Below are 27673 nucleotides of genomic sequence, written 5' to 3' on the forward strand. Positions count from 1 at the left end.
CGGGTAAAGTTGATCCCCAAATCCTTCCTAAATACAATATAAAACTACATTATCCTATTAGCATAAATTTCAAGTTAAAATTCCTTCTTGTATTTTTTAGTTTCAGTAACAACAGTACTTTATTTTCCAAGTAATCACCTAAATACTATTTTATTTATTTTGTAAACTACCTAAACATTTGTAAAACACTTACGATTTTAATAATAAATTTAAAAAATATAACTGTAATGTGTTTTGATGAATTTTTTTATAACATAGAAATAAAAGGAGAGCAATATTTTACTTAAATTATTCTACACTGAGCTAAAAAGATAATTACTCAGATAAAGCAAATAGTTTATAAATTTATTTAATTAGTTATGAATAATTATATTTTTTTTGTTGTAACATGACATTTAAGATATAATTTAAACTCATTATTTATCTAAATTATATTATTTGAGTCTCTTAACTTTAGATTCACCAAAAGTGACATCAATACAATCCATATTGTCACAATGGTTTCTTTAACAAAAAATAAAATAAATAGTTGAATAAGATGATAGAATGTGACTTGAAAATTATTAAATGTTATAAATGAGACTTTCAATTTAAGTAGAGATTGCAGTTTCAAAAGATCTTTCTAGCACTAATTAGCAGTGCCTTCTTCTGTAGAGTTACAAGTGGCACTGTAATTAATGATGTCCATCTTAAAAAAGGTTAAGAAATCTTCAGTTAAGTAATGGAATTGTATACATTATCTACAGTGTATCTGCTCATTTAGTATGTTTTTCAAATTTAATATGTTTGAAAATTTTGAATTAAGTATGATGAGAACTTCAGTTTAATGTCATATATGTAAAATTTAAATAATATGGATATCCTAAAAGGATGTTCCAACAAAATCATAAATTTTGACAAGCAGATTATACACATAGAACATAAACACAAGATCATAACAAATGTGAAATTAACAAATGCATTAGTTTGATAAAAAATATATACTGAATGATCAAAGTACAGACTGAATATGAAATTCTACTAAAAACTAGAATGGTCCCCTAAGATTTTTTAATAACGATTGTTGAGCCATTAACAACAAAAATAACTTTATTATCTTCAGTGAAGGTAACTTCACTGAAAAATGAGATATATCTAGTTTCATATAATTCAAATAATTTTTTTTTAAATCTTAAAGAATCAACATTGTTATCTATCACAGGTTGATTATTTTTAACAAAAAAAAAAAATTTTTTTTTTTTTTGTTAAAAATAATCAAAAATAAACATTGTAAAGGAAAATACAGGTCGGTAGAGAAATTTATGTCTTTTCATAAAAATATGTTTCACTCAATCAATTCCTCTCTCATTATATCTTATGTATATTCTAATTCTACCCAACTGAATGAGTGGACATTTATAGAAGGTGTTAGATAGTGTTCTTTTTTTAGTTTAGAAAAAATTAATGTGATTTCTGAAATATAGAAACTCACATTATTTACCACATAAGAGATGTATTAATTTGTTATCTTACATTATCTTTCTTTCTTTCTTTTTCCTGTTTAGCCTCCGGTAACTACGTTTAGATAATACTTCAGAGGATGATATGTATGAGTGTAAATGAAGTGTAGTCTTGTACATTCTCAGTTCGACCATTCCTGAGATGTGTGGTTAATTGATGTGGTTAATATCATTATTGATTGTAAATAAGAAGTAATGAGATAAGGTTAATAAATTGTGTGAGATAAATTAATGTGGTGTGTTGATGTGTGGTTAATTCCTGAGATGTGTGGTTAACCCAACCACCAAAGAACACTGGTATCCACGATCTAGTATTCAAATCCGTGTAAAAATAACTGGCTTTACTAGGACTTGAACGCTGGAACTCTCAACTTCAAAATCAGCAGATTTGGGAAGACGCGTTCACCACTAGATCAACCCGGTGGGTTTATTGCATTATCTACCTCTGTTTTTTTACACTTTGATGCATATAAGGCATTTGTACTGTAGGTGGCACTGATCAGAGTTTCTGTCTCTGAAATGATTGATGTTATGTTTATTATAAAAACAGCCTTTGCATTGAACAGAACAAAGATGTCACTTGTAGAATTAAACATGTATCACCTTCATTTCAGAGAGCATTGTCTGCTGATATGCAACAACACAATTAGCTCAGTGAAGTCAGAAAGAAATTCCCTTCACTTCTTACTCCTTTAGTCAGCCTAGTTTACTAAGGATTACTTATTATTGAGAGTACCCATGCCATTTCAGGATGGTCTTCAAAAATTATGATTAAAGTAATTAACATAAAACACTTTAAAAATAGAAGTTTTAAAAAAATTGAAACTTGATTTCAGAAATACAGAAATACTTTTAAAATAAGGTTATATATATTATTTTTTTCTTTATTGTTGCCCATATCTCCTCCCTCTGTACTAATTATATTAAATAAAAATAAAATTAAAATTCAGCTATCCACCACAGTACAGAATCCAATGTTTCTTACCTTATCTCATTACTTCTTATTTACAATCAAAAGCGGTTTCGAGGATTACCTTCATCGTCAGTTGGTCATAAAATTAAAAAGTTCAAATTACACATTAAAAAATGTGTCAAGAAATTAAAATCATTGCATATATAGTATAATTACATGTAGTTAACAATTAAAATAAAAATTAAACATTCTTAATAATATAAAATCTTTTTTCTTTTTTTTTTAATTTTTAAGTCTCTTTGTGGCTAGCCACCACATATAGTACTGTATGTGGTGGCTAGCTGTAAGAATATTTAAGAGATTTAAAATTTAAAAAAAAAAGAAAATTAATATTTTTATATTAATAGTTGACTACATATATTATACTATGCGATAATTTTAATTTCTTGATATATTTTTTAATGTGTAGTTTGAAGTTTTTTAATTTTGTGATCAGCTGATGATGAGGGTAACCCTCGAAAGTGCTTTTGTTTACAAATAAGAAGTAATGAGATAAGGTAAGAAATATTATTGGATTCTGTACTGTAGTGGATAGCTGAATTTTAATTTTATTTTTATTTAATTTATATAATCAATGCTCACAAGTTGAATTACAACAGTACTTCAAAAACTATTTTGAAATCAAAAGACAATTAATGCATTTGTTTTGGATATGTTTAATACAGTGTAAATTGTATAAACCTTTTTATTATTAGAAATCATAATGTGTACTAGCAAAATGATGGTCAGTAATTTAATGATGCCATTTGTAATCCTGTCACTGACTCTTCAAAATAGTACCATTCTCAAAAAAAAAGAAAAAAGGAAAAAGAGAAATGGATCTTCATCATAATCACTATTTATTTGTTACATCTATCAGTCATTATATTTGGGAAAACGAATCAGATATATTTTTAATACTTTATTAAAAATTAAACACTGAGAAATTTCAAATCTACACACACACAGAAAATTTGACAAAAAACTGTAAATGAATTAAAATAACATAGATCAAATGATTACATACCTAAGGGGAATTTAACTTTTTTTATATGATGGGCACCCTTAACAATTCTGTAATCAAAATACCTAAATAGAAGATGATAATTAACATTTGAAGAACAAACTTAATTTAAAAATGAGTATTTATAATTTTTAAAATATTTTAAGGTATCACATTTCATGCAATAGAATGAAAAGAAATTATGCAATGTTAACACAGTTTTTCTGTTCAACCTTAGATAAAATTACAAGTTGATGAATAATATTTTTTTGTGAGTAATAGTTATAATATTCAAAGATAACAATATCGTTTTATATTCATTAGTTTTTTAATAAAACAAATTTTTTTTTTAGTTCTAAGAAAATATACTTTATAAATAATTGATTTACTATTTCAATATTGAAAAATACTAGTTAATTTAATTAAAAAGCATTGTTGAGGTAAGATAATAAAAATGGGCTGGTAAAAATGGACAGTTGTTATCAATACCAACTGGTAAATATGAATCATATATTAATAATAATTAATTTTAATTGCAACAATAAATAATTGTATATTCAAGTAACAAATCCCAATAATAAACAAAGAAACCTATCATACTACTTCTGCCAATTTTAATAATAAAACACACAACACACATTTAAAAGAACTGCTCTTATTTAAAATTTTATAAAATACAAAATTGCATTGAGCTTTTAAAAAACATTAATGTAAAAAATCCTGAATTTTCTGCATCTTTGCCTAACGCATTCAAATTTATTTACGAGTATTTATCAAATAATTTCAATTTGTGCTTTTAAAATCTTTATTTTATTTTTTAATGATTTTATTTACTTATTGACACATAACATTTTTACAAAGTGATGCACTGGGTTCAACTTGGGACTTGAAAAAGCATTTTGTTATAAAGTGGAACATATGCTACTGTGTGGATGTGAATCATAGTCCCTAAGAAAAAGGGAATAAGAACGATTGAAGGCAATTCAAATTAGGGCTTGGAGGAGATAAAATGGACAGCGAGAGAGAAAATGAAGAGGTGGTGATGAGAAGAGTGAATAAAAATAATCAGAACAATTAAGAATGGGAAAACTAATCGCCTTAGATATTTCATCAAAGAAGAACCATTAAAACTGAACTATAATGATCAATAGAAGATGCAAAGAAGAGAGGCTGCCATATGATGATTCATTGCATTACATATAAATATTGTTTCAAATTTTTTTGTATCAATATGGAAATTAACAACATTCTTTTCTATTATTAATTTTATATTTGTGATGCTACCCTGAACAAGGTTTATTCATAGTTTTCCTTTTGTCTTTAAGGCAAACATTTCCTTTTCCATGGAATATTACTACTAACATTCCTGACATGAATAAATATAATAGCTCTTAATCTGAGTTAAGTATTTATTTGTCAGAATATCTTTAACCGATCAAAGAATATCTTTGACTGGTTTCAGTGCGGATTAAAAAAAAACAAAATACAAAACAGTCTGGAATAAGTTCTAATAACTAATGGAAATTCAAGTAACTACATAGAAGTAACGTAATCTATCATTCGGTAAAGTACCAAACGCCAATAAATATAAACAGCCAATTATTCTGGAAATTCTTTAATGTTATTTTTTTTTTTAATGGAAAGCATTAAGAAAAAATTTTATAAGTAATTTTATTAGTTAGTACCTATTAAAAGGTGCTGAAGTAGAGTAAATGCCAAATAAGGATATTTTAGTATATGTCACAAATCATAACTGGTCTGACATGAAACAAACATTTCTCCTGAACATTCACTAAACAGATCAGTTTAAAAGCAAGCTAATTACACCAAAATGCATTGTGATGTTTACTTCTTCAAGTAACATTTTTACTCAATTTATCCCCAGGACCAACTCAAAGATAAAAGAACATTAATACTATCTCAGAAAATAATTCTTACTAGTGCCATTTTTACCTTTGGCGTTTTACACAATTCACCACAACAAAGTCCAAACCAGATAGTAAAAGCAATAGATTAACATACCCCTTTTTATGGATAACATTGTGTTGTGTACAATGATTCCAGTCAGAAGACAAATAATAAATTAAAACTAATAAATAGAAAACTGTACTTCAATGTAAATTACAATAGTGAATCTATGTGTTTATCTATTGATATTGTAATATATAAAATTCTGTGAAGATATCACAGATATGGAAACTTTCCATAGTGCACTATAAAAATAATAAAACTAAACACAATCATTATTATCAGAAGTAACTGTTATGTAAAAAAAATCTAAATTTAAACATTTAATGTTCATTGTATGCAATTTAAAGTTCATTAACATCCAATAATCTTGGGCAGCAAGTAATCCAAATTAGGCCTGATCCATTATTCCTTTAACCACAGCAACAAGGGATATTGGAAAAGGCTAAATCCTTCTTTAAAGTAATTTTAATTAACGTGACTAAAATCTCCCCCTTTTAAATTACACTTCATTTTAGTATTATCTATGATGTACTTGTAGATGCATAACTGTAATTGGAGAACAGAAAATTATGATATGTAAGAAAAAGTGTTTATACAACTTATAACAAAAAGAAAATACATAATTTTAATGAATTAAATATTCAACTGACTTCAATCTATTTAATTTGTGAATACTACATAGAAAACTTATCATCAAATAGTATCAGGTAACATGATACTGACTTTAGTAAACTAAACCAATACTTACGTTCTTTTAATTTAATTACATTAAATTCCACACATTTATGCTTCACTGCAAATTTCACTATTTTTTTATGTATTAAATAAGCACTTCTAAATTGGATAAATTTTTTTTATTGATATATTTTTCCAATTTAAAAATGATTTTTAAGAATAAAAAAAAACAAAACAATAACTCGCACTATATAAATAACTTATTTTTTAATCACACTTCATTAAGGATTATTTAACCTGTTCAGAGTCTCTTATATGCAGCCTAGTCGAGCTGCCATATGGTATTTCTTCACCATCAGGTAGGGCTATACTTGGTGGCAAGTCCAGCTCCAAATCTGTCTGGACAGAATGCAGTCGGACTTGACGATCCCGCTGCGCCCCCAACTCCCTTTCCATCCCCGTCTGCGTCTGCAGGGCCAACATCTGTAAACAAAACAGATGTGAAAAAAAATTAATTTTTTTTTTTAACAAATATTATATTTGTCAAACAAAACGTACAACTAGTTTAATGAAATACGGTTATAAATTACAACTCAAATAGTCTTGATAAGTAACATAAAAGTGGCCGACCTGATATATAGAGATTAGTGTTGGAGGCTACAGTACTAAGATGTGTTCAATTTAGGGTGTAGGTGAACATTTTTTGTAAGAAATGTCTATAAACTCTACTTAGCTGATTATGGTAATTTTTCCTGAATCAATTCTAATGTTATATTCTTTAATAATGGTTTCCAGTTGACACAAGTTAAGTAAAAAAAATGCTAACATTTAATTTGAAATTAAAAACTATAATAGAAAGTTTCAAAACTATCCTAAAAAATTAAGTCTCGAGTCATTTTTAAAACTGCAAAACATATACAGATTCATACACCCAAAAATCAAAACATACTAACAAATATTAACCTACGAGTATACATGAATTAAATTCTATTAAGTGCAATGAATATTACATCAGATATAACAAACATACATCATGCATTCATCCACAGATATAAGGAAACAATTATAAGGACTACATACAACAGAACCGATTTTTGGAAATCATTTCACAGGAATATGAAGCATATACAAAGAAAATAACCTAAAACATACACATCTCAACACATTTTAACAAGATGAATTTCTGAACACATTAAATTTCACAAAAACAATATATTAAGTGAACAAACTCCTGTATGGAATTCGTAGTCTATTACCAGGAATTTCCCCAAAGGTAGCAGATTCAGGGATGCTCACCAGATACGGTAGATGATGGGGAAATAAGGCAGTTCCGGAGTAGACTAAAACTAACAGCTGCTCTCTTGTAGTTTAGTGTTGGTTCACCAAAGGATAGGGGAAGAAAACCATGATCACAAATCAAATGGTTCTCTGGGTTAGGGGGATTGGCAGTGGTGGCTAACTCTCTCAAATAGTAAAAAGCCATTGGTATGAAATGAAATCTGGAAACCAGGGACCTACATGGGATGCAGCATCATGAAGTAGGAAAGAAAATGAATATGCGCAACATATATGAATACATTATATAATTGCATCCTAAACAGGTCTTTGATCTTGTTAAGATGGGGAATATTAGTAATATCAAGCAATAACTCCACCAAGGAAGGTTCTTTAACTAGTTCATAAAAGATCGTTTATAATAATAATCTCCACGTAATTCAAAAGTAAGTTCTTCATATTGTGTAATTTTAATAAGTTTATGATATGTTCTAAGTTCTTAATGAACAAGCCTATCAAATGTATATTTAAATAGAAGGATGATGTGAACATATAATAGATGTAATCAATGGTTTAATCTGCAATTCTGGTATCATGGAGTTATTTATCTGTAAAAATTTCTACTTAGTAAATTTTCATTATATTTAAACCAAATTAATCATAATACTTCACTTACAAGGAATTATGATGTGGCTTGAAGTATAACATTTTATAATCTTACATGTGATAATTTTTTTATTCTATTTACATAAGGCAAATTTTAAAACTATCATGTTTCTCTTCTGTTTTATCAGGATATATTCTAAACTACACGAAAGAAAACAAGAAATTATTCTTCAGATTTAAACTGGACACTCTCTTAATACACACAAGTATGTGCAACTACTGAATAGGAAAGAGTCTCTGGATATATTCACAAGCATAACTGTCTCCTGTCAGATCTCACAGAATCAAAGACACAGGTCCACAGGGTCTAGTAGCGGGTTCTAGTATCTTCAGTATGTACTTGTAGACACAAATTAGAAACAAAGTATCACAGACAAGAAAAATGGATGGATGTAAGAAATGATGATCAAACCACCAAGAGACTGGCAAGGCAAATAAGCAATGCATTAAAGGAGTCTTCCAAGATTCTATTTAGGTTGTAGATGCATAAGCTCTTTACATTTAATTCGTTTGAAGATCAAGTTATCCTTACAAAGGATAAAGCAACACAAAGGGACAAATGATTTTAAACTGATTAGCTTAAATATATTTTATAATCAAAAGAAGCTAAAGAGTAATAATATAGTAAGGATTTCTTGAGGAATTTTTTTTCACTCACTTGAAAATTAGCTATGAAAATAAATAACTCAATCATAAAAAATTCAGCCAAAATATCATGAAGCGTTGAAAAATAAAATTTTTCTTAACTTTAGTGACCTAGAAAAGGCATTCGATAACGTAGACTGGAATAAAATGTTCAGCATTTTAAAAAATATAGGGTTCAAATACAGAGATAGAAGAACAATTGCTAACATGTACAGGAACCAAACAGCAACAGTAGCAATTGAAGAACATAAGAAAGAAGCCGTAATAAGAAAGGGAGTCCGACAAGGGTGTTCCCTGTCTCCGTTACTTTTTAATCTTTACATGGAACTAGCAGTTAATGATGTTAAAGAACAATTTAGATCTGGAGTAACAGTACAAGGTGAAAAGATAAAGATGCTACGATTTGCTGATGATATAGTAATTCTAGCCGAGAATAAAAAGGATTTAGAAGAAACAATGAACGGCATAGATGAAGTCCTACATAAGAACTATCGCATGAAAATAAACAAGAACAAAACAAAAGTAATGAAATGTAGTAGAAATAACAAAGATGGACCACTGAATGTGAAAATAGGATGAGAAAAGATTATGGAGGTAGAAGAATTTTGTTATTTGGGAAGTAGAATTACTAAAGATGGATGAAGCAGGAGCGATATAAAATGCCGAATAGCACAAGCTAAACGAGCCTTCAGTAAGAAATATAAGTTGTTTACATCAAAAATTAATTTAAATGTCAGGAAAAGATTTTTGAAAGTGTATGTTTGGAGTGTCGCTTTATATGGAAGTGAAACTTGGACAATCGGAGTATCTGAGAAGAAAAGGTTAGAAGCTTTTGAAATGTGGTGCTATAGGAGAATGTTAAAAATCAGATGGGTGGATAAAGTGACAAATGAGGAGGTATTGCGGCAAATAGATGAAGAAAGAAGCATTTGGAAAAATATAGTTACAAGAAGAGACAGTCTTATAGGCCACATACTAAGGCATCCTGGAATAGTTGCTTTAATTTTGGAAGGACAGGTAGAAGGGAAAAATTGTGTAGGTAGGCCACGTTTGGAATATGTAAAACAGATTGTTAGGGATGTAGGATGTAGAGGGTATACTGAAATGAAACGACTAGCACTAGATAGGGAATCTTGGAGAGCTGCATCAAACTAGTCAAATGACTGAAGACAAAAAAAAAAAAACTTTAGTGATGTGAGCTACCAAAAGAAAACTTTCAAATGGAATTTTTGATTTTACATGATGTTAATGGTACTTAATAAATATTGAAACACAGAGCCAATTTTGTCTAGAACAAATATTTATTTCCTACTTTATTGAGATCACCGATAAATAAAATTAAATGATGACAATACATATTATTTTATTTATTTAGTAAAAATTAAATAATGCAGTGTAATATAAAATATTACAATTTTAAGCAATATTGTCAATTAATCATTAATTTTTCTTTCCTAAGTAATTCATCATTTGATGATCTTAAGCGGTTTAACAAATATAATTTAGATGTATAAACAAATTTATAAACAGTAATGTAATAATATATGACAGTGAAAGGTTTTTATAAAAACTTTCATAATAACAATCAGAAGCACTGTATATTACTTCTAAAATTTTGATATTTAATGGAGTTTTTAACTGTATTATACATACTTTCAGAATGGTAATCGAGAGGTTACCTATGTAAATAGCTATAATTCAGCTAAAGAAAGAAATTTAATAACTGTAATACAGAAACTTAATATCCTCAATGTGTACGACTTGACTTTTTTTTCATTAGTAGATAATAATACAAAAAAAAAAAAAAAAAAAAAATATATATATATATATATGTATGTATATATATAAATATTAACAATTCATAGTTAATCACGAGTTAATTTATAAAAAAAAAAAAAAAACTGTAAATATTTGAATATAGGCGGGCAATTTACTGCTAAGCTACTCAGACACCGATAATGTAAATTAATCCACTAAGATAAAAGGTGTACGATCAAAAAAAAATGAAGATTGATTGATACGTGATTATAATTTTAGGATATTAATTGGTAAATTAGAAAATCATAAAATCAAAACGATAAGTGAACAGAGAGGACAAAAGTGAAGTTGAGAGGGGTAATTTTGTACAGCGGTAAGTGTGGAAGGGGAGATGAGAGACGAGGATGCCGGGTAGACAAATCAATATGTCTAGGGGTGAAGGCAGATGGAGGGAGGCCGTCGCGGCGTTATGCACTGCACTTTCTGTTTCATTGCAAGAGGGTGGGAGTGAATGTGAGGAGTGAACAGGCGAGGGTGACCGGTTACAGAGGACGCCCGGCCAAGGTTTCGAAATGCATGGAATATACCCCTTGCGTCCGATCATCGTCCGTATTTCCCCCTCAACACTCCCTCCAGCGTCACAACCCCTCTAAGCTCTTTGGAAAGTGAGAGTACACCGTCACGAGTCTCGTCGACCTCATTCAGTGCAGGAGGCGCCGTCTGAGGTGTGTAGTGGGGATAACCCTTCTCTCTCGTACTTTTTCACCGTCTATTTATACTCTCTTTTTCTATCAGCCCTTCCTCCTTCTACATCTCAAAACAAAAAGTTCATATTTCTACATCCATCCCTTGTTCTGTTGTTACTTCCTTTATGAAATGGAAGCTGGCTGGCTCACTCGAATCTATAAAACGTCCTTTTATCGAATGTGTCTGAACATTTGTAATACAGGTTATGTAACATAGGGCGCGAAATAATATCGATCAAGGAAGAAAAATACAATTGTAATTTACTAAATTTTTACTCTCCCTTTTTAATTTAATTCAGTTCCAGTTTAAATTAAAAACCATTAATCATAGCGTTTCGATCAAAAAAAAATTAAAAATTCATGTTCGATTCCAGAATTTTAATATGAATTAATTTTTACAAATTGCTATCCACGGTTGTAAGAGTCGGATAACTAAGTTTACCATTTAAAATAACTAGCTTTACAGATTGAATGGAATGTTTAAACATTTTGACACCCTTACAACTTTCCATGCATTAGATAACTAAAGTAAGCTGATCGATTCTATCTGCACCAAATTATGATGTCTCCTGAACCCGTTCACAAAACCGATAAAAAATGTTTTATTTTGTTTTAGATTGAAAATACATTTTCGAAATAAACAATCAATTTTCATTGACTAAACAAACAGAAATATACTTGAGTTTTATTTTTTACGGTTTAATAGTAACGGTCACTCGGTTTTAAATATTTTCAGTACACTTATAGTGCTACAATGTAGTCGGTCATTAAAATGTTGAAATATGATTTATGGTAAATGAGCAAGTGAATCATAAAATAAACTGGACATATCCGAGATATACGATGCAGTTTTTGTTCAACACGATTCATAAGTAGCTGTGCAACTTATTCACGAATAAACAATAAGAATTTGTATCTATATTACACCAGAATACCAAGCCAGGATCAGTTAGCTAACAAATGATTAGAACCCGATAACAATTGTGATCTGAAGAATGGAACTGAGGAACAGATACCGTTAAAATTGAAGCGGAATGATTAGGTCTCGTAATCATCTCCACAAAGACAAACACTTAAATTCTGCACCATCCCGATACACTCAATATAAAACATATTTATAAAAACCTGACAACTGGAATTTTCTAATTTCACATCCTTTTATTTAATATGTTATCCCTTACGTCTGAAACATTTTGAAACTATCGTTGATACGATCAATTTTATTTAATCCAATTACACAATCAATCTACTAATCTCTATGTATAAATTAAAAAAATAAATAGATCATAGTAAACATAATTATTATATTTCATTCATAAATTCACGAAAAACAGTCTTTTTTCCTTATTTTTTTTTTTTTTTGTAAAGAGAGCATGCTATTGGTTACAATACTTTTGCAAAAATCATACCTTATTACCTAAGCGTCAATCACCAAAAACAAGTATTTCGAGGATAGGAATTTCTTGTATTAGTATAATATTGAGGTTTTTAAGCTAAGAAGTTTACAATGTAACAATTTCAAATATTTGTAATACCTAACCACCGTTAGGTATTACTTAAGAGGATGATATGAAATGAAAATTTTTTAGCGTGTTAAAATGAAATGCCTGACCAGGATTCGAACCCGGGACCTTCGGATAAAAGGCCGAGACGCTGCCACGGAGGCCGGAACATATTTATATGGAACCTTAATAAAATCAAATGATAAACATATAAAACTGCCAAAAATAATTTAATTTGTTTCGTGTGTTGCTAACATCTACATAACAATTTCATACGCATGCGCGCGCGTGTGTGATCCTTTAATAAACCTAGACATATAAAAAAAAGTTTGAGGTCTAAAGTTCAAATTCTAATAAAGGCAGTTACTTTTATACGGATTTTAATACTAGATCGTGGATACCGGTGTTCTTTGGTGGTTGGGTTTCAATTAATCACACATCTCAGGAATGGTCGACCTGAGACTGTACAAGAATACATTTATATTCATACATATCATCCTCTGAAGAATGAATCTCCGGTGGTTCCGGAGGCTAAACAGAAAAAGAGAGAGGAATATAAAAACCTCCGAATATAATTGTACTTAATTGTTAATGCTGAACCTTTTCCCCGTATTTAAAAATTTTTTAGTAAATTAAAACTTGATAAGGCTTAATTTAAACTTGATTATAAACAAATTTATCGTTTAATATCTTTTAAAATAAGACCATGATAAAATTAGACCTTATTAAATTTTTATCGTTTAGTTTTAAGAAAAAAATTTATATTTATAAAGCTAGAAAGTTTAGTTTTGGTATATTCATGCTAAAATAATATCTTGATTAATATTAACCGTATAATTTTCAATATAATTTGAAATGAAAAATAAAGTTAAGTTCTGAGATGTGTAGGATTTATTTTTAAATTATTTATCTTCAAATATATATTTTTTTAATTAACAAAAAAAAACTTGATCAACTCTTCCACATATTTACTTTCCTGGCATCAAAGCTCTATTGCTATGCTGCAAGAGAGAATGCATACTAATCAGTCAAAAACTTCGGTATGTCATTTCTTGACATTTCATGTCCTAGAGATCTCAAAAAACAAAATAAAAACGGGGGTAATTTTCATTCGTACGTGTGTTAGGCGTTTTGAAGCTTAATAACTTTTGACTTATTGCATATTTTTTTATTCGAATTTTTTTCATGTTTTTATAAGCAAACTAGTAGCAGAAGTGACCAAAAAAAAAATACTTTAGGAGTAATATTAAGGGTGGCGAAGCCGATCAAAGTTTAAAAATATCGATTTTTAAAATTTTTTAAATCTTTTTTTGGTTTATTAAAAGATTATTTTTCCATTATATAAGAATAAATAACAAATTTCAGGAAAGTATCACAACTTTGCTGTAAGCTTTTTATTAATCTGATCGTTCTGCTTTGGTTTCGTTCTTCATCGTCTGTTGTTACCTCTTCTGTTTTCAAACTCCGCAGTTGTTTTTCCAGATGAAAGCAAATTCTTCCTTTCTCATTACAAATAGAAAAAATAATTTACAAGTAGAATTATATTCATTAATTGCTTTAGTCAGAGTACTTTTGGTAATCCTTTTTCAAGCATTTCAAGGTCTGTCCTATATAATGCAACTATGCAAAGATTTGCTGTTATTTCCCTCCCATCTGCCCTTCTAGACATCAACTTAATCACTTCTCATTAATAACTATTTTATAAATATGCTTTTTTAATATTTTAATGCTTTGAGAGAGAGTTAATGATATTTAAACTTCTTTATAAATGGAATTTCATGATGTATTGTTTGGCATTATTTTAATCACCAATTTAATCTTTTTTTATTAATCGGATAAAAGTTGAAGAAATATAAATAAAAAAACTTAATTCAAAAGATTTCAAAGCACCAAAATAAATATAAAAAGAAAAATGTTAGAAAATATTTTTCTTAATGTTTTTTTTTTCTTTTCCCTTAACAAGTTTCCTTAAAGTAAATGATGCACTTTAACCTCCACCATGTTATTAACATGTGTATTCTTCAATGTCAAATCTTATCAAATTACACATAATTTAATATTTTTATTGTTTACTACTTTTACGAGACGGTTTCCTATTAATTCAAAATTTATTGTGAAAGACAATTTCGGAAGTTATCTTTTTGTAATAAGGCAATTTTTCTTATAAAAGAAAATTGTTTCAGTCAATCTTCTTGTTACGATTATAGTTGATTAAAATGATGATAATTTTGGTAAAATTCACACAATTTCTCCTTTAACTTTACATCTGTAGGACTGGTAAGTAATAGAACTTTACATATATACTTTTCTGTAAAGCTGATATAATTTATTTTAAGTTGGTAAAATTCTACCTCAAAAAAAAAAATGAATCACAGTAACTTATAATCAATAATAAATATCTATGTTTGGCAAATAAATGTACTAAATTCACAGTATCGTTGTATTTTTTTGTGAAAAATAAATTTGAAGTAGAAAATAAAGGTAGAAAATTATTGATTTAATCGTGTTAAAGTTAGATTTTAATAAAAATTCTACAAGTTCTATTTGAACTCAAATTATTTTCATATAAAAAAACCAAAATCTATGTGATTTGATGTACTGGCCACATACAACCGAATTAAATTAAAAATGAGTAATAACAAATGCAGACAACGCAACTAATGATTCACAACTTATCAGTAAACCTCTCAATTTCACATCCTGTCTTCTATTACATGACTATTAATAACATGACTATTACATGATAATAATAAACAGAAAATTTAATAAGCTGTAAAAAATTATATTACATTCATAATAATAAAAAAATTTTGTTAGAACATTGATTTGTTAAATTATGTTATAAAAATTTTTAATATATTAGAGTAATCTTTCTTCATTTGTGTAAATTATTTTAATTTAATTAAGATTTGTAGTAGAACCCACATCTTTTCGATGAGTTTTTAGCTAAAAAAAAACGTACTTCATAGAAAGACAAAAAAAGCTGGGTCTTAATTTTTTTTTTTTGTCTTCAGTCATTTGACTGGTTTGATGCAGAGAGCCACATTTCCTTGGAAAAAAAGCAGCTGTAGTTTTCCATTGCTTTCAGCTACGCAGTACTCAGAGGACTGAGTGATGTTGATATGGCCGTTTAAGTCATTGTGACTCACGTCCCTAACAACTACTGAAAGAGCTGCTGCCCTCTTTCAGGAATCATTCCTTAGTCTGGCTCTCAACAGATACCTCTCCGATATGGTTGCACCTTCGGTCCAGCTACTCTGTATCCCTGAGAACTCAAGCCCCCTCACCAACGGCAAGGTCTCATGATTCATAGAGGAGGGGTCTTAATTTACATTCCTGATAATTTTTCTGCTGATCTGCGAAAATTAATTCCACCATAAAAATTTTCTTGAAAAAATTGAAGAAACATTCAAAAATACCCTTCTTTCTGATTATGTGACATTAGTAAATAAAAATATAATTAAATATTTTCCGCCAGAGCGGAAAATGCACAGTAATAAGTCTCGTAAGAAAACTATTAACTGGCGTTTTGTCTTACGAGAAGCAGACCATAATAACAGATACAAAGAATATTTTATTACGTGTAGTTGTTTATGTAATACTTGTTGTTTTAACTATGTATCTAGAGCGAAGTTCTAATAATATAATACTATTATATATTAAATTGTTACATTCGTTACATATTCGTCTCTGCATCAATTATTACAAAAATATTCTTCAAAAGTCATTTCATCCCAAATGGTATTATGATATATATTTTTAACTGATATATTTTTTAATTCAGTTTATCAAATAGAATATCACGTTTTTTTAATTTTTAATAGTAATCATTCTGATTGACAAAAATTAAATTATAGCTGGAAAAAAATTTTTATTTAAAAACGCCCAAATGGGAGAAGGAAATTATGAAAAGTTTGTTGTTACACAATTAAACAGAGGTATATTTTTAGAATATTTTTACCATTTTACACAGGATAAAGTCGAGTAACGTTAAAAAAAAAATAGTTGAAAAGGATAGTTTCGTTTATTTTTATAAAGTAAAGTTTCGTTAATGTAACAAAAATTACATAAGTTAACAGAAAAGTGTATGGGGATGAAAAAAGGAATATCATCCTCGATTTTTTTTATCTTTATGAACCATTAAGCTCAACTCATAGGCAATGACATAATACGCCAAGTATAGTATAGTATATATATATATATATATATATATTAATGCTGTTTATGAAAAAATCGTTTTTACAACTACTTCATCAATGAAAGACAAGTGTACTTTTCAAAAATTAACATTTATAATGTAACGATTTTAAACAAATTTAATCTAGGAGAATATAAAGTTAATAGAATTTCAGAAGTATTTTTTTTCCGATTCGTAGAAAAATATTTTATAAAAATAAATTTTTAAAAGTGTGACTTGTTAATTTAAGTACCATTTAATAACAATAATAAAATTTATTTAATGTACTACTGTAATGATAAAATAAAAAGCAAGTTATAATAATTCTTAAAATACGAGTTTTTTTTTACACAGATATAAAATAAAATATATAAAAAATAGTGTTTTATCACAACAAAATTAAATATATGAACACAGTGGATTGGCCTGTAGGCCAAAATTATCTTTAGTTTTAATTACATAACTCTATGTTTCATTTAAGTAAAATCGAAGCCTAATATTAATTGTACACTACTGCGTTGTTAAACATGTTTTATTACCAAACGATTACATTTGGAATAATTAAAGTGTCTAGACACAACATATTGCGATAAAAAAATGACAGAAGTAAGAATTATTAAAAAAATAAAATAAAGATCAGAAAGCAATAACAGAATAAAAAAATACTTAAAAAATATTATTTTAATAGTTTGATAACATTTTATTACAAAAGATATTAAAAATACAATAGTGAAATTATGATTAATTATTTAAATCGTGAAAATATTTGATTTTACAATATATACAATCAATAAAGAAAAATAAATAATATAACATTGTTTATTTAATTTCTAAACTAATGCTTTATTGATGATTAAATACGTATTTTACTTTCAATTTTTATTTCGAATAAATTTCAAATGTCATATATTTCCTCAGTTTTCTTTTTAATTGTTTTCCAAATTCTAAGTAAATCTATGATATAGCGGTTGTACCAACTTTTCTTCCAAATGGAACATTTTTTTTTTTAATAAATGTAACTTCAATATTGTAAAAATGTTTTTATAAAATATACAACTGCTGTTTACAATAAAGGGACCACATTATTTTGAAACCAAGAATAATTTAAAAACCAACTTATAATGGAACCAATGTTGTATAAGTTGAACAGAGCAAATCAATATTCAAATTAATAATAATATTCAAAATTGAAAACCTGTAATACCATTTAAAAAAAATTAATTTATTAGGGTTTGTCTTATTATTTTTTATTTGTGTGTGTGTCGCGCGCGCGCGACACACACACACACACACACACACACACACACAATAACATTTTAAGGAATATCTTTTGATGTATTATGTTTTGAGAGTTCTATATCGATGTGAAACTTGGGCACTAAGGCAAAGACAATGAAAGATGGAGCTATTTGAAACATAGAAATGGAGGAGATAGAAGAAAATTAAGTGGACAAAGTGAAAAATAAAGAAATAATGAGGAGAATGAATTAAAATAAATGGAAGAATTATAAAAAATCAGAGTATACTCGTAAAAAATGAAATTTGTTGACTTTTGTTTTTTTTTTATTGTCATAGGAAAAATTAAAACAAAGGTAGAAATTACATGATAAAAAAGAGTGATTAAAATTAAAAATTATGGACGATTAAACAGGAAATAGGAGTTACCAGGAACTTAAACATTTTGCGAAAAATCGAAAAGAATGGAGATGGACATGGGGTAATTACCTGCCTTAGAACTGATAATCATATGGTGATAAATTTACTAATAAATGCATAATTTTGGAGTGTTTTGAAATTAAAAAAATTCAATGAAATTTTTCAGCTTACTTGAATGGATTAAGTTTTTTGAAATCATGAAAAATACATAATGGATCGACATACATTTTTAAATCAACATTATATTTGGTTACTTTTTCAATCGACTAGTACGGTGTTCATTTTTCACAAAGATATAAAGAAGAAAAACTCCTCTGTAATAATTACGTACTTTTAAATGAAAATAGAAACTTATGCTGCGTCTTTGACTGGTTATATTGAATAGAAAGAATGCTACGTGTATTGTTATTTGCAGGTGTTAACGTGGCATCACCATAGTAAGTCATACATTAACACCACAATTCATTACATTAGATTGCATTTTTATTGCTCTATTCAATTATGAAGCTATTAATGTTTAATAATTTACTGCGAGCTGACGTTTTATTTATTTACTGATATCTGTCTGTTACATTTTTATTGTAATACAAAACTTGGAAATAATAATATTTGTGTGTGTGTGTGTGTGTGTGTGTGTGTGTGTGTGTATGTATTGAAACTAACGAAAAAATCCTTCTCAGAATTGAACTGATTACACAACAATCGATTTGTCTCCCGCTGTTGACTTAATTAAAATAAATTTAAAAAAATCTTTTTCTAACTTCAATTTTCCTAAGAACTTTAGTTTTGGTATATTCCTTCGGACATGAATCCACCAGGTTTAAATCCATTGCAATATGCGATTTTTTTAATATTACTATTAAAAAAAAATTATACGACCAAAACATTTATATCCTTAAAATAAAAATCAAATTATCTAATAATATATATTACACCAAAACGATTCATTTTTTCCTCATATCCATTTAATCATTTTTAAGTTACTGAATTAATTCAGTACGCGTGTAGTTAAAACTCTGTATAGCCATCTTACAGCTGTTCGTATTCCACTATTACAGATCTGATTTAAAATATATCTTACAATCTTTAGATATTTGGTCACATTTTCAATCATTACAGTGTTCATTTTTCACAAAAAATAAAAAAGAGAACTTCCTCTACAATAATTACGTAATTTTAAATGAAAACAGAAACTTATGCGTCATTAATTAGACGTACTAAATAGAAAGAATGCTAGTTTGTTGTTATCTGCAGGTGATACGTGGCATCATCGTAGTAAGTTATACATGTATATATATATTTTTTTTTTCTAACCCCCGGGACCACCGTTAGGGATTGCTTCAGAGAATGAGATGAATGATTTGTAGCGTGCGAAAATGCTACGCCTGACCGGGATTCTAAGTCAGGACCTCCGGATGAGTAAGCCATATATTAACTCCACAATCCATTACAAGTTGCATTTTTATTATTCTATTCAATTTTGAAGCTAATAATGTTTGTAATTTATTGCGTGCTGACGTTAAACGTAATAAAAGTCTCTAGTTTACATAAAAAAAATTTCAGGCAGTCATAGGTGTCAGTCATAAGCACAATTTTGACTTAATTCTCACTCTTTTTTTTTCTTCTTAATAAAATAAATAGATTTCTGTTTAACTATATTTGTATTTCCAAATTTTAAAACTATGAAATATATAATTATTTTAAGAAACGTCGATACTGAATTAGAAATTATGTCAGTACACATTTTACCTAGATTTAAAAGTTCAACCATTAGCAACTCATATTTTTTTTAAACATTATTAGATTTAATATTTTTTGTTATAATGTAACAAATTTACTTTTAAAAAACAATAAAATTTTTCGATTAAATTTACATTTTTGATTTCGTCACTAAAAGTAAGAACCACAGCTACTTTTTTTTTTTTAAATAGTTGTCTGTTATAAAAGTGCATGATTCTAAGTGGATAACTTCGTACGGTCGTTCTGTTTAATATTTAAAGATCCATTACGTATATATTCTGTGAGGAAAAAACTTCTAGCACGTCCACTAGAAATACTGTAGAAAATATAACGAATAAAAGTATAACAAATTAAAATATCTACTTGTTGCGAAATTTTTATTACTTATGCAACTAATTTTTAACTGAAAATACATCGTAGTTGTATAGAATCCAACGAATCAGCAAATAATTTTTTTCATTTTATTTATTATAAAAACGTTTTTTATAACTAAATTACAATAGTGAAGATTAATATTTATATGAATTTGATTAAAACTAACAGGACAGATTAAAAGATTCCCAAAAAAATAAATAAATAAAAATACCTTTACATCTAAAAGAATATTTAAAAAAATATACCAATCAAAAATAAGCAAAGGGAGTAGTATATTCTTCTTAACAATTAAATAATCGTAGATGAAGCTTAAAATAAGTACAATTCCAATGGGCGGCACTTTGCGTCTTATCAGAATTTTTTTCTTTAGCTGGTTTTCATGAAAATTTTTGGTCGTCTAAATTTTTCTCACCATTTATTCCTTTGATGTACTTATCAAAATATGGAAAGTATTCTTCACGTAAAAACGAGGTAACGATTAAAAATATTCAATAAAAATAAACATTTATCCCGGTTAGATGTGGTTTATGTATTTATGAATTAGCTTTCTTTCGTTTTTACTGCAATGCGCAATAAAACAATTGGCTAAAAAAAACTAACTTATCCAAATTATCTATCATACGTTATTGGTAGAATATAAATACACCTAAAACTACTACGCATTACAAAATGATATATAATAGTAAATAAATATTTACGTAGCATATAACTAATTACAATTAATTTCATTAAAAAAAAAAATTGTTCGACAATAAATCACAATAAAGTGAGATCAAAAGATGGATTATTAAAAAAAACCAAAATTCTATCAAACATATTGAACTAAAAACATTTAATTTGATAAGAAAGTTCAAGTATGAACAAAACGTTAATAATAGATTATAAATTAACCGAACGTAAACAAACGATGTTTTTTTTTAATGTAACAATGTCTATTATGGAAAGTTCCTAAAAATTTAATGAATAAAAAAACTTTTTTTATATATAGTCCGAGGAGGGAAACGGTTTCATATATTCTTTTAAACATTTAAAATTTTTCAAATTTACATTAAAAGAATGATTTTTTATTAATGATTTGTGTAGATATTTATAAGCAGGTTATAAAATTAAAATCAAAAATGAAAATTTAAATGTTAAAGCATCACTCCTAAATTACTTGATTCATTTATAATCGTAGCTAAAATTAGTTAGGGTGCTGCTCCAGAAAATCTTATTCTGGGCCTTTTCAAGGTCATGGTTAAAGTTTTCTGTAAAATAAAAGAACCGAAAAAAAAAATGAATTAAATAGAATAGCTGGAAGTAGGATAACAATATAATTCTACACTTTATCACATTCAAGAATATGGTACAGGGTTTTTAAGCATATTGTGCTTAAAACCGTATTTGATTTAAACGAATAAATAATAAAATGTCAGTACAGATAATATTGTTTAACATTATTAGATAACTTAATAAAATGTTTGCTTAAAAGCACTAGAATCCAATGGTGCTTAATTTAAATTTCTATCTACACAGAAACAAATACATAATTAGTTTTTACTAATTACCTTCTCTTTCATCCTTTCAACGTGTTTTTGGACAGATTTGACAATCAAAGAGCAACAAATACATAATTAGTTTTTACTAATTACCTTCTCTTTCATCCTTTCAACGTGTTTTTGGACAGATTTGACAATCAAAGAGCCCTTGCCTTTCTGCTATCTTCCGAACACTACTGAAAAAACAACTAAACCGCTTTTATATTCCTTCCACCGACTAAACTAGAAAAGGGAACGAACAAGGAACGTTCCATACACACACGGAGTAAAAAAAAACTACTTTCCACCAGCACGCCAGTGTCGGAACTGCGGGAGTGACAGTGCTATCTCTCCCTCGCAGTCTCGCGTGCAGCTTCCTATGTCCGCATGCTCACAACAGCCAAACACCATCCCGCTGGAACTGTGAAGCGCATAATTCCATACAAAGATTTTTGAATCTTTTTCATAAACTGAGGGATGACTACTGACATTAAGCTTAAGGATTATATATAGTACAAGTATAAAGAAAGAAAGAAAGAAAAAAGGGCTCATTATATTAAATGTTATCGATAATAGCAAGTGGAAATAGGGGTGCTGAAGTTCCACAGTCCCTATACCCGAACCGGCAACTGTTTATAATGAAATTTAAGGCATGATTTCGTCATTGTATGGTTTAAACTTTTAGGTTATGTAGCATTTCATAAACGTAATGGAGGAGAGGTCGCTTCCCTGTTTTGATTAATATTATTTTTTTTCGATTTTGTCGCTAGAATTTAATCTCTTCATTATTTTAAAAATTTTCTGTTATTATTTTAGTATATTTCTGATAATTGTCATGCTATACATTTCAGAGGATTAAACCTTTAATATACCCCATCATCACGATTTTGTTATAACTTTATGTAGCTGTGTTACAATTTTCGATGTTTTTTCAATTTTTTAGTTTCCCGGTGAATATAGCAATAATTAAAGGGAAAAGTATCATGGTCATGTCAAAAATAGGGTATCTTTTTTTTGCAAATCTTTACATTTTATAGCCCAGCTAGTGTATCTAGACCAAAAATAAAAGGTATGTATAGGTGCGTACGTATGTGAGTAGCACTGGTTTTGATCTTATATCTCAGGATTCACTAAACTGAATTTTTTCAGATTTGGTTGAAATATTTCTATAAATGGGACAATGAACATAATTTTTTCAAAATTTGTTAAGAAGGTTGGGGATATCGAGAAAAACAAATTTCGATTTTCTTCAGAGATATTTTAATGAAAACTTTATTAAAGCAAATCTGTTATCTACAATGCATATTTACGAGTAAATAATCTAAAAAATAATTTTACAAAAATCAACCCCCACATCATTAGTTTTTATTAAAGCCTTATAAAAATAGAAGTCAGACGCTTAATGTTTGAATGTCCCAGAAAGATTTTGCAATGAAAAAGCTGTGGAAGGTATTGTATGACATGACCAGCGAAGCCGAGAAAGTCATGCAATACTTTGTCAGCTTTTTCAACATTTTTTCTAACATATCGTGCATATTAAATTTTGAAACATCAATTCTTTGTTTCACTAAAAAATTAAATAAATACTATGCTCTTCACATGTTTGTTAATAAATATCTCGGAAAATGATCGTCAGTTTTTGAAAAGTACATACAAAAAAATTAGACTACGTTTGCGATTCTTTATTATTATAAAACAGTTCATAGATAGTTTTCTTAAATAGAGTCTAAAAAATACCAAATTTTTAATCCGGAAGCTCTTAGTTTAGCTTAATTCAATCATTATTCTTCTTGATGTTTTAACCTGAGCTCCCAAATCTCAAAATTTTATATTTTTAATTATTTACGATTTTAAGAAATTGTTACATTTTTTCAATTATAAACAGTAAAAGTACATAAATCAATTTCTTATTTTTAAGTAACAAATCACAAGATTTCATCACAGTGATAATAATAGGTTTAAGAGTCACATCGTATTATAAAAATAAAGTTCAGAAAAACAAACATGTAAACCGTTAGCTACCTTTTATAAAACTCGTGACAACTAATCACAGCGAAAAAAGTTACGGATTGCAATTCTTTTAGAAAAAAAGTATCCGTATAAAAGTTGGTCCAAGAACAGAGACTCTATATTAGTTAAGAATACATTTCATGAATCACCTCATCATCACTTATTCATCGCATTAAAAATAGATTTTTATGTAACCATTAACGCATAGAAAGTTAAATTTAGTATAATTCCTAAAGGCAAAGGTATTAAGATGTTTTAAACATTTTTCAACATAACCTTTTCTAACGCGTTAACCACCATTCATAGTTGGATTCTAATTAACCGATTGACCTGATTTGGGGATTTAGAGATATAACAGGTCACAGGTACACTGCATGAGTAAGGGACGAATAACTCGCCAAACGTGCACAAGATTTCCTAAGATCACAAAAATATATTTGAATGATAATCTAATAAAATATTTTGATGACAATAAAAAAAACAGTTTTTAAAGATATAAGAAAACATTAATAGAAAAAAAAATTTGTCATAAAGAAACTGACAACAAGGTTATAATATTTTCCTGGCATTGGTTATTTATTTTCATACAGTGGAAAAATAATTATACTTGAAAATATTACCCAAGATTCATTTTTTTGGGTGGTTTGGGTGAATTATGATGAAACTTTATCATAATATTATTAGTTAAAGCTTACTATTTAAACTTTTATTAATGATAAATGTTTAAATAACCCAAAAAAGTTTTGAAAAAATTCAAAAATCAATATTTTTATAATCTGATCGGTTAGAATTCCGATTATGCGTAGGAAGACATTAAAAAAAAATCGGTTAGAATACGCAATAAATAAAAAGATAGTATATTTTTATTTTTTATGAAAAACTAAAATCTTAAACATTTCGAATCTTACATTTTTTCGATTTCCGTGAAAGGGAGGGAAATTTTGGTAATTTTGGGAAGAAACAAATTATACCCTATCTTTTCCCCGATTACCATTTTTTCCTTCTTGCAGCGTAGCTCTAGAACTGTGATAACAGGAAAGTAAATGTTTAAAAAATGCAACATGCTGAAGATAAAGGTGGTAAGGAGCGTGCATTTCATTCTAATATATGCACAAAAACGTAGGGAATTAAATCATTCAATTCTTTAATTAAACCTTTTATAAATTATAAAAGAATGATTATTGGATAAATTAATTTTTAATCTTAAACGATTCTCTAATAAAGTATTATGGTAAAGTTTTAATGATAAATTAATGAATATGTTTTAATGCATCGCCAACTAGTAAATCCCAAAAAAACTGTTTTCACCAGAGGCAGAAGGTACATCTTACTGAAATTTAAAACAAAGATTTAAAATGTTATTCTTTTATTTTTTTCTCAAATATATTTTTGCTAGAATAGAAAATAAGTGAATTAACTAACAAAACCCTTCCACAAGAAAGTCAACAACAGAACCGGATAGTTCCTATTCCATGATATAAAACATTTTTCGACAAAATTTTTTAATTAGTTAATTAATTAAGGGAAACCCCTTAAACGTTTGCTTTGGCGTTTTTATGACGTATGATAAACGCCAAAGTGACTGGAAGTCGACTGCAAAACCTTCTAGATGAAAAAAAATTCTATTATAAAAATAAACATATAAAACGCATCATCAAGAACAAATAAATGCCAGAAAACTAGTTTTTATCAAGAGAAGGGCGGAACTCCTTGTAAAACTAAGTAAATTAGATAGTCTATCATCATTATTAATTAATTAATTTATTTAAAAAAAATCATAAATAAAATCCGTAAAGGTGAAAGAGAGAATAGGGAAAAGATGGGAAGTAAATCACGGCAGTCTATTGACAGTATGTTGTTATATGAATACAATGAAAATGCGATCCGGATGCATTGATCTATTTTCAATACATAAAATGGAATTTAGAGGTTATTGATTCATACGTAGAGCATACAAATAAGAGGTTAAAATTGAACCAGGGACACGAAAGAAAGTAAGTTAAGAAAAAAGGGAAAAACTAAAAAGGGAAAAATTTTAAAAAAAGAGAAAAGGGAAAAATTATAAAGTTCTACAGATGAAGGTTTTGAAGTTAAATAATTTTGTAGTGGCAAGATCGATAAAAAGTTGAGAAGAAAATCACAATTTTCAAGAGTTTTTTATCAAAGATTAAAATATATGGAGAAAAGTGAGAATACAGAAATTTGGTGTAAGATATACTTAACGCCAACCTTTGAAGACATGGAATTGATATTTGTTAAGAAGAATTACAGGAAAGACAAGAATTGGATAAGAAGGTTGGATATATATATACAAAAATATTTATAACTTAATTTTCCTTAACGAATACAAATCGAAGGCGTCGAACTTAAGTAAAATTCCAACGACCAAAACAATCTTCAATTACTTGGCTACCATAGATACCGAAGCTAGAAATGCTGGTGCAATTCTTTGGATGCTATTTAATTTTTTTTTTAATGACAAGTAATTGTATTAGTCGTTTATAAAGTGTGATGATTAAGATAGGAAAAAATAAGATTAAGATGGTCTTGGCGAGCAGTGATAATGAGGGAAGAACAGCACTGAAAATGTTGACGTAGGTGACAAATAAACGGTTTTTTCCTCAGCCCATTTTTTAGATGACTGGAAAAGTTTAAGAAGAATATGAAAAATATGGAATAAAATGGAGAAATGGATAACGTAGAAAAAGGAAAGGAAGAAAAGTAATATTTTGTTTGATGTGGATTATTAAGATAAGCTTTATTTACCGAATTTAATTTAAATCCGTTAAGCTATTTTATCATGATACTCGTACACACAGACAAAACAATCAAGACATAAATCGGCTCATTAATTTCAGTCTTACAGGAAAAAAATGTATTATTAGAAATTTCCAGATAAATTTCAAATTTATATAATACATAAATTAACCAACAAATGTTTCTTATCTTAAAAGGTTAAAACTATTTCTAGCCAAATTATTTTTACGTTGTTTTCTTTATCAATAAATAATCTATTTTCTAGACAAAATAGTACGAAAGCAGACTAAACATAATTTTATTATTTACAGATTTATACGTGAATAAACATGTACACACATAATATATATACCGTTTACAAAAAGTAAATAAGTTTCTTTAAACATATTTTCTGCCTTAAAATCATAAAAAATTGGCTTGTTATCGACAGGTCAAATAAATTTAGTTTAAATCAAAAATTTACTTTAACCAGAAAGAATGTAATGCTCTAATATAACTTTAAACGTTTATTATATACGTTTATGTAATGAGAACAGCTGTTTTTTCAATATTTTAATAAATTTAAAAACGACTTGATGCTAAGTTTTGAAGCAAAACGTAGTAATAAATCAATTATTCCAATTAATCTGTGAACAAAAATAACAAAGAAAAACGAAAAGAAAAATATATTATGGGAAAAGTTTAGAGAGTTTTGGTTATATAAAAAGAAAACACGGGTATGAAATTTTCTCCAAATAATTCAGTTAATA

The 27673-nt window shown here is 27.8% G+C and overlaps 1 protein-coding gene across 3 annotated transcripts in view; it reads right to left on the minus strand.

Annotated features, from left to right (window-relative positions):
• LOC142326787 (uncharacterized) overlaps nt 1–27673 on the minus strand; it is a 355257-nt gene that overhangs the window by 19806 nt on the left and 307778 nt on the right. For all 3 annotated transcript variants that reach the window (XM_075369494.1, XM_075369496.1, XM_075369497.1), the window contains one exon: nt 6398–6583. In XM_075369494.1, coding sequence (XP_075225609.1) covers nt 6398–6583 — 186 coding nt within the window. The remainder of the gene's footprint in view (nt 1–6397; nt 6584–27673) is intronic.

The sequence above is a fragment of the Lycorma delicatula genome, chromosome 6 (genome assembly GCF_047948215.1).
Source record: "Lycorma delicatula isolate Av1 chromosome 6, ASM4794821v1, whole genome shotgun sequence".
Classification (NCBI taxonomy): Eukaryota; Metazoa; Arthropoda; class Insecta; order Hemiptera; family Fulgoridae; genus Lycorma; species Lycorma delicatula.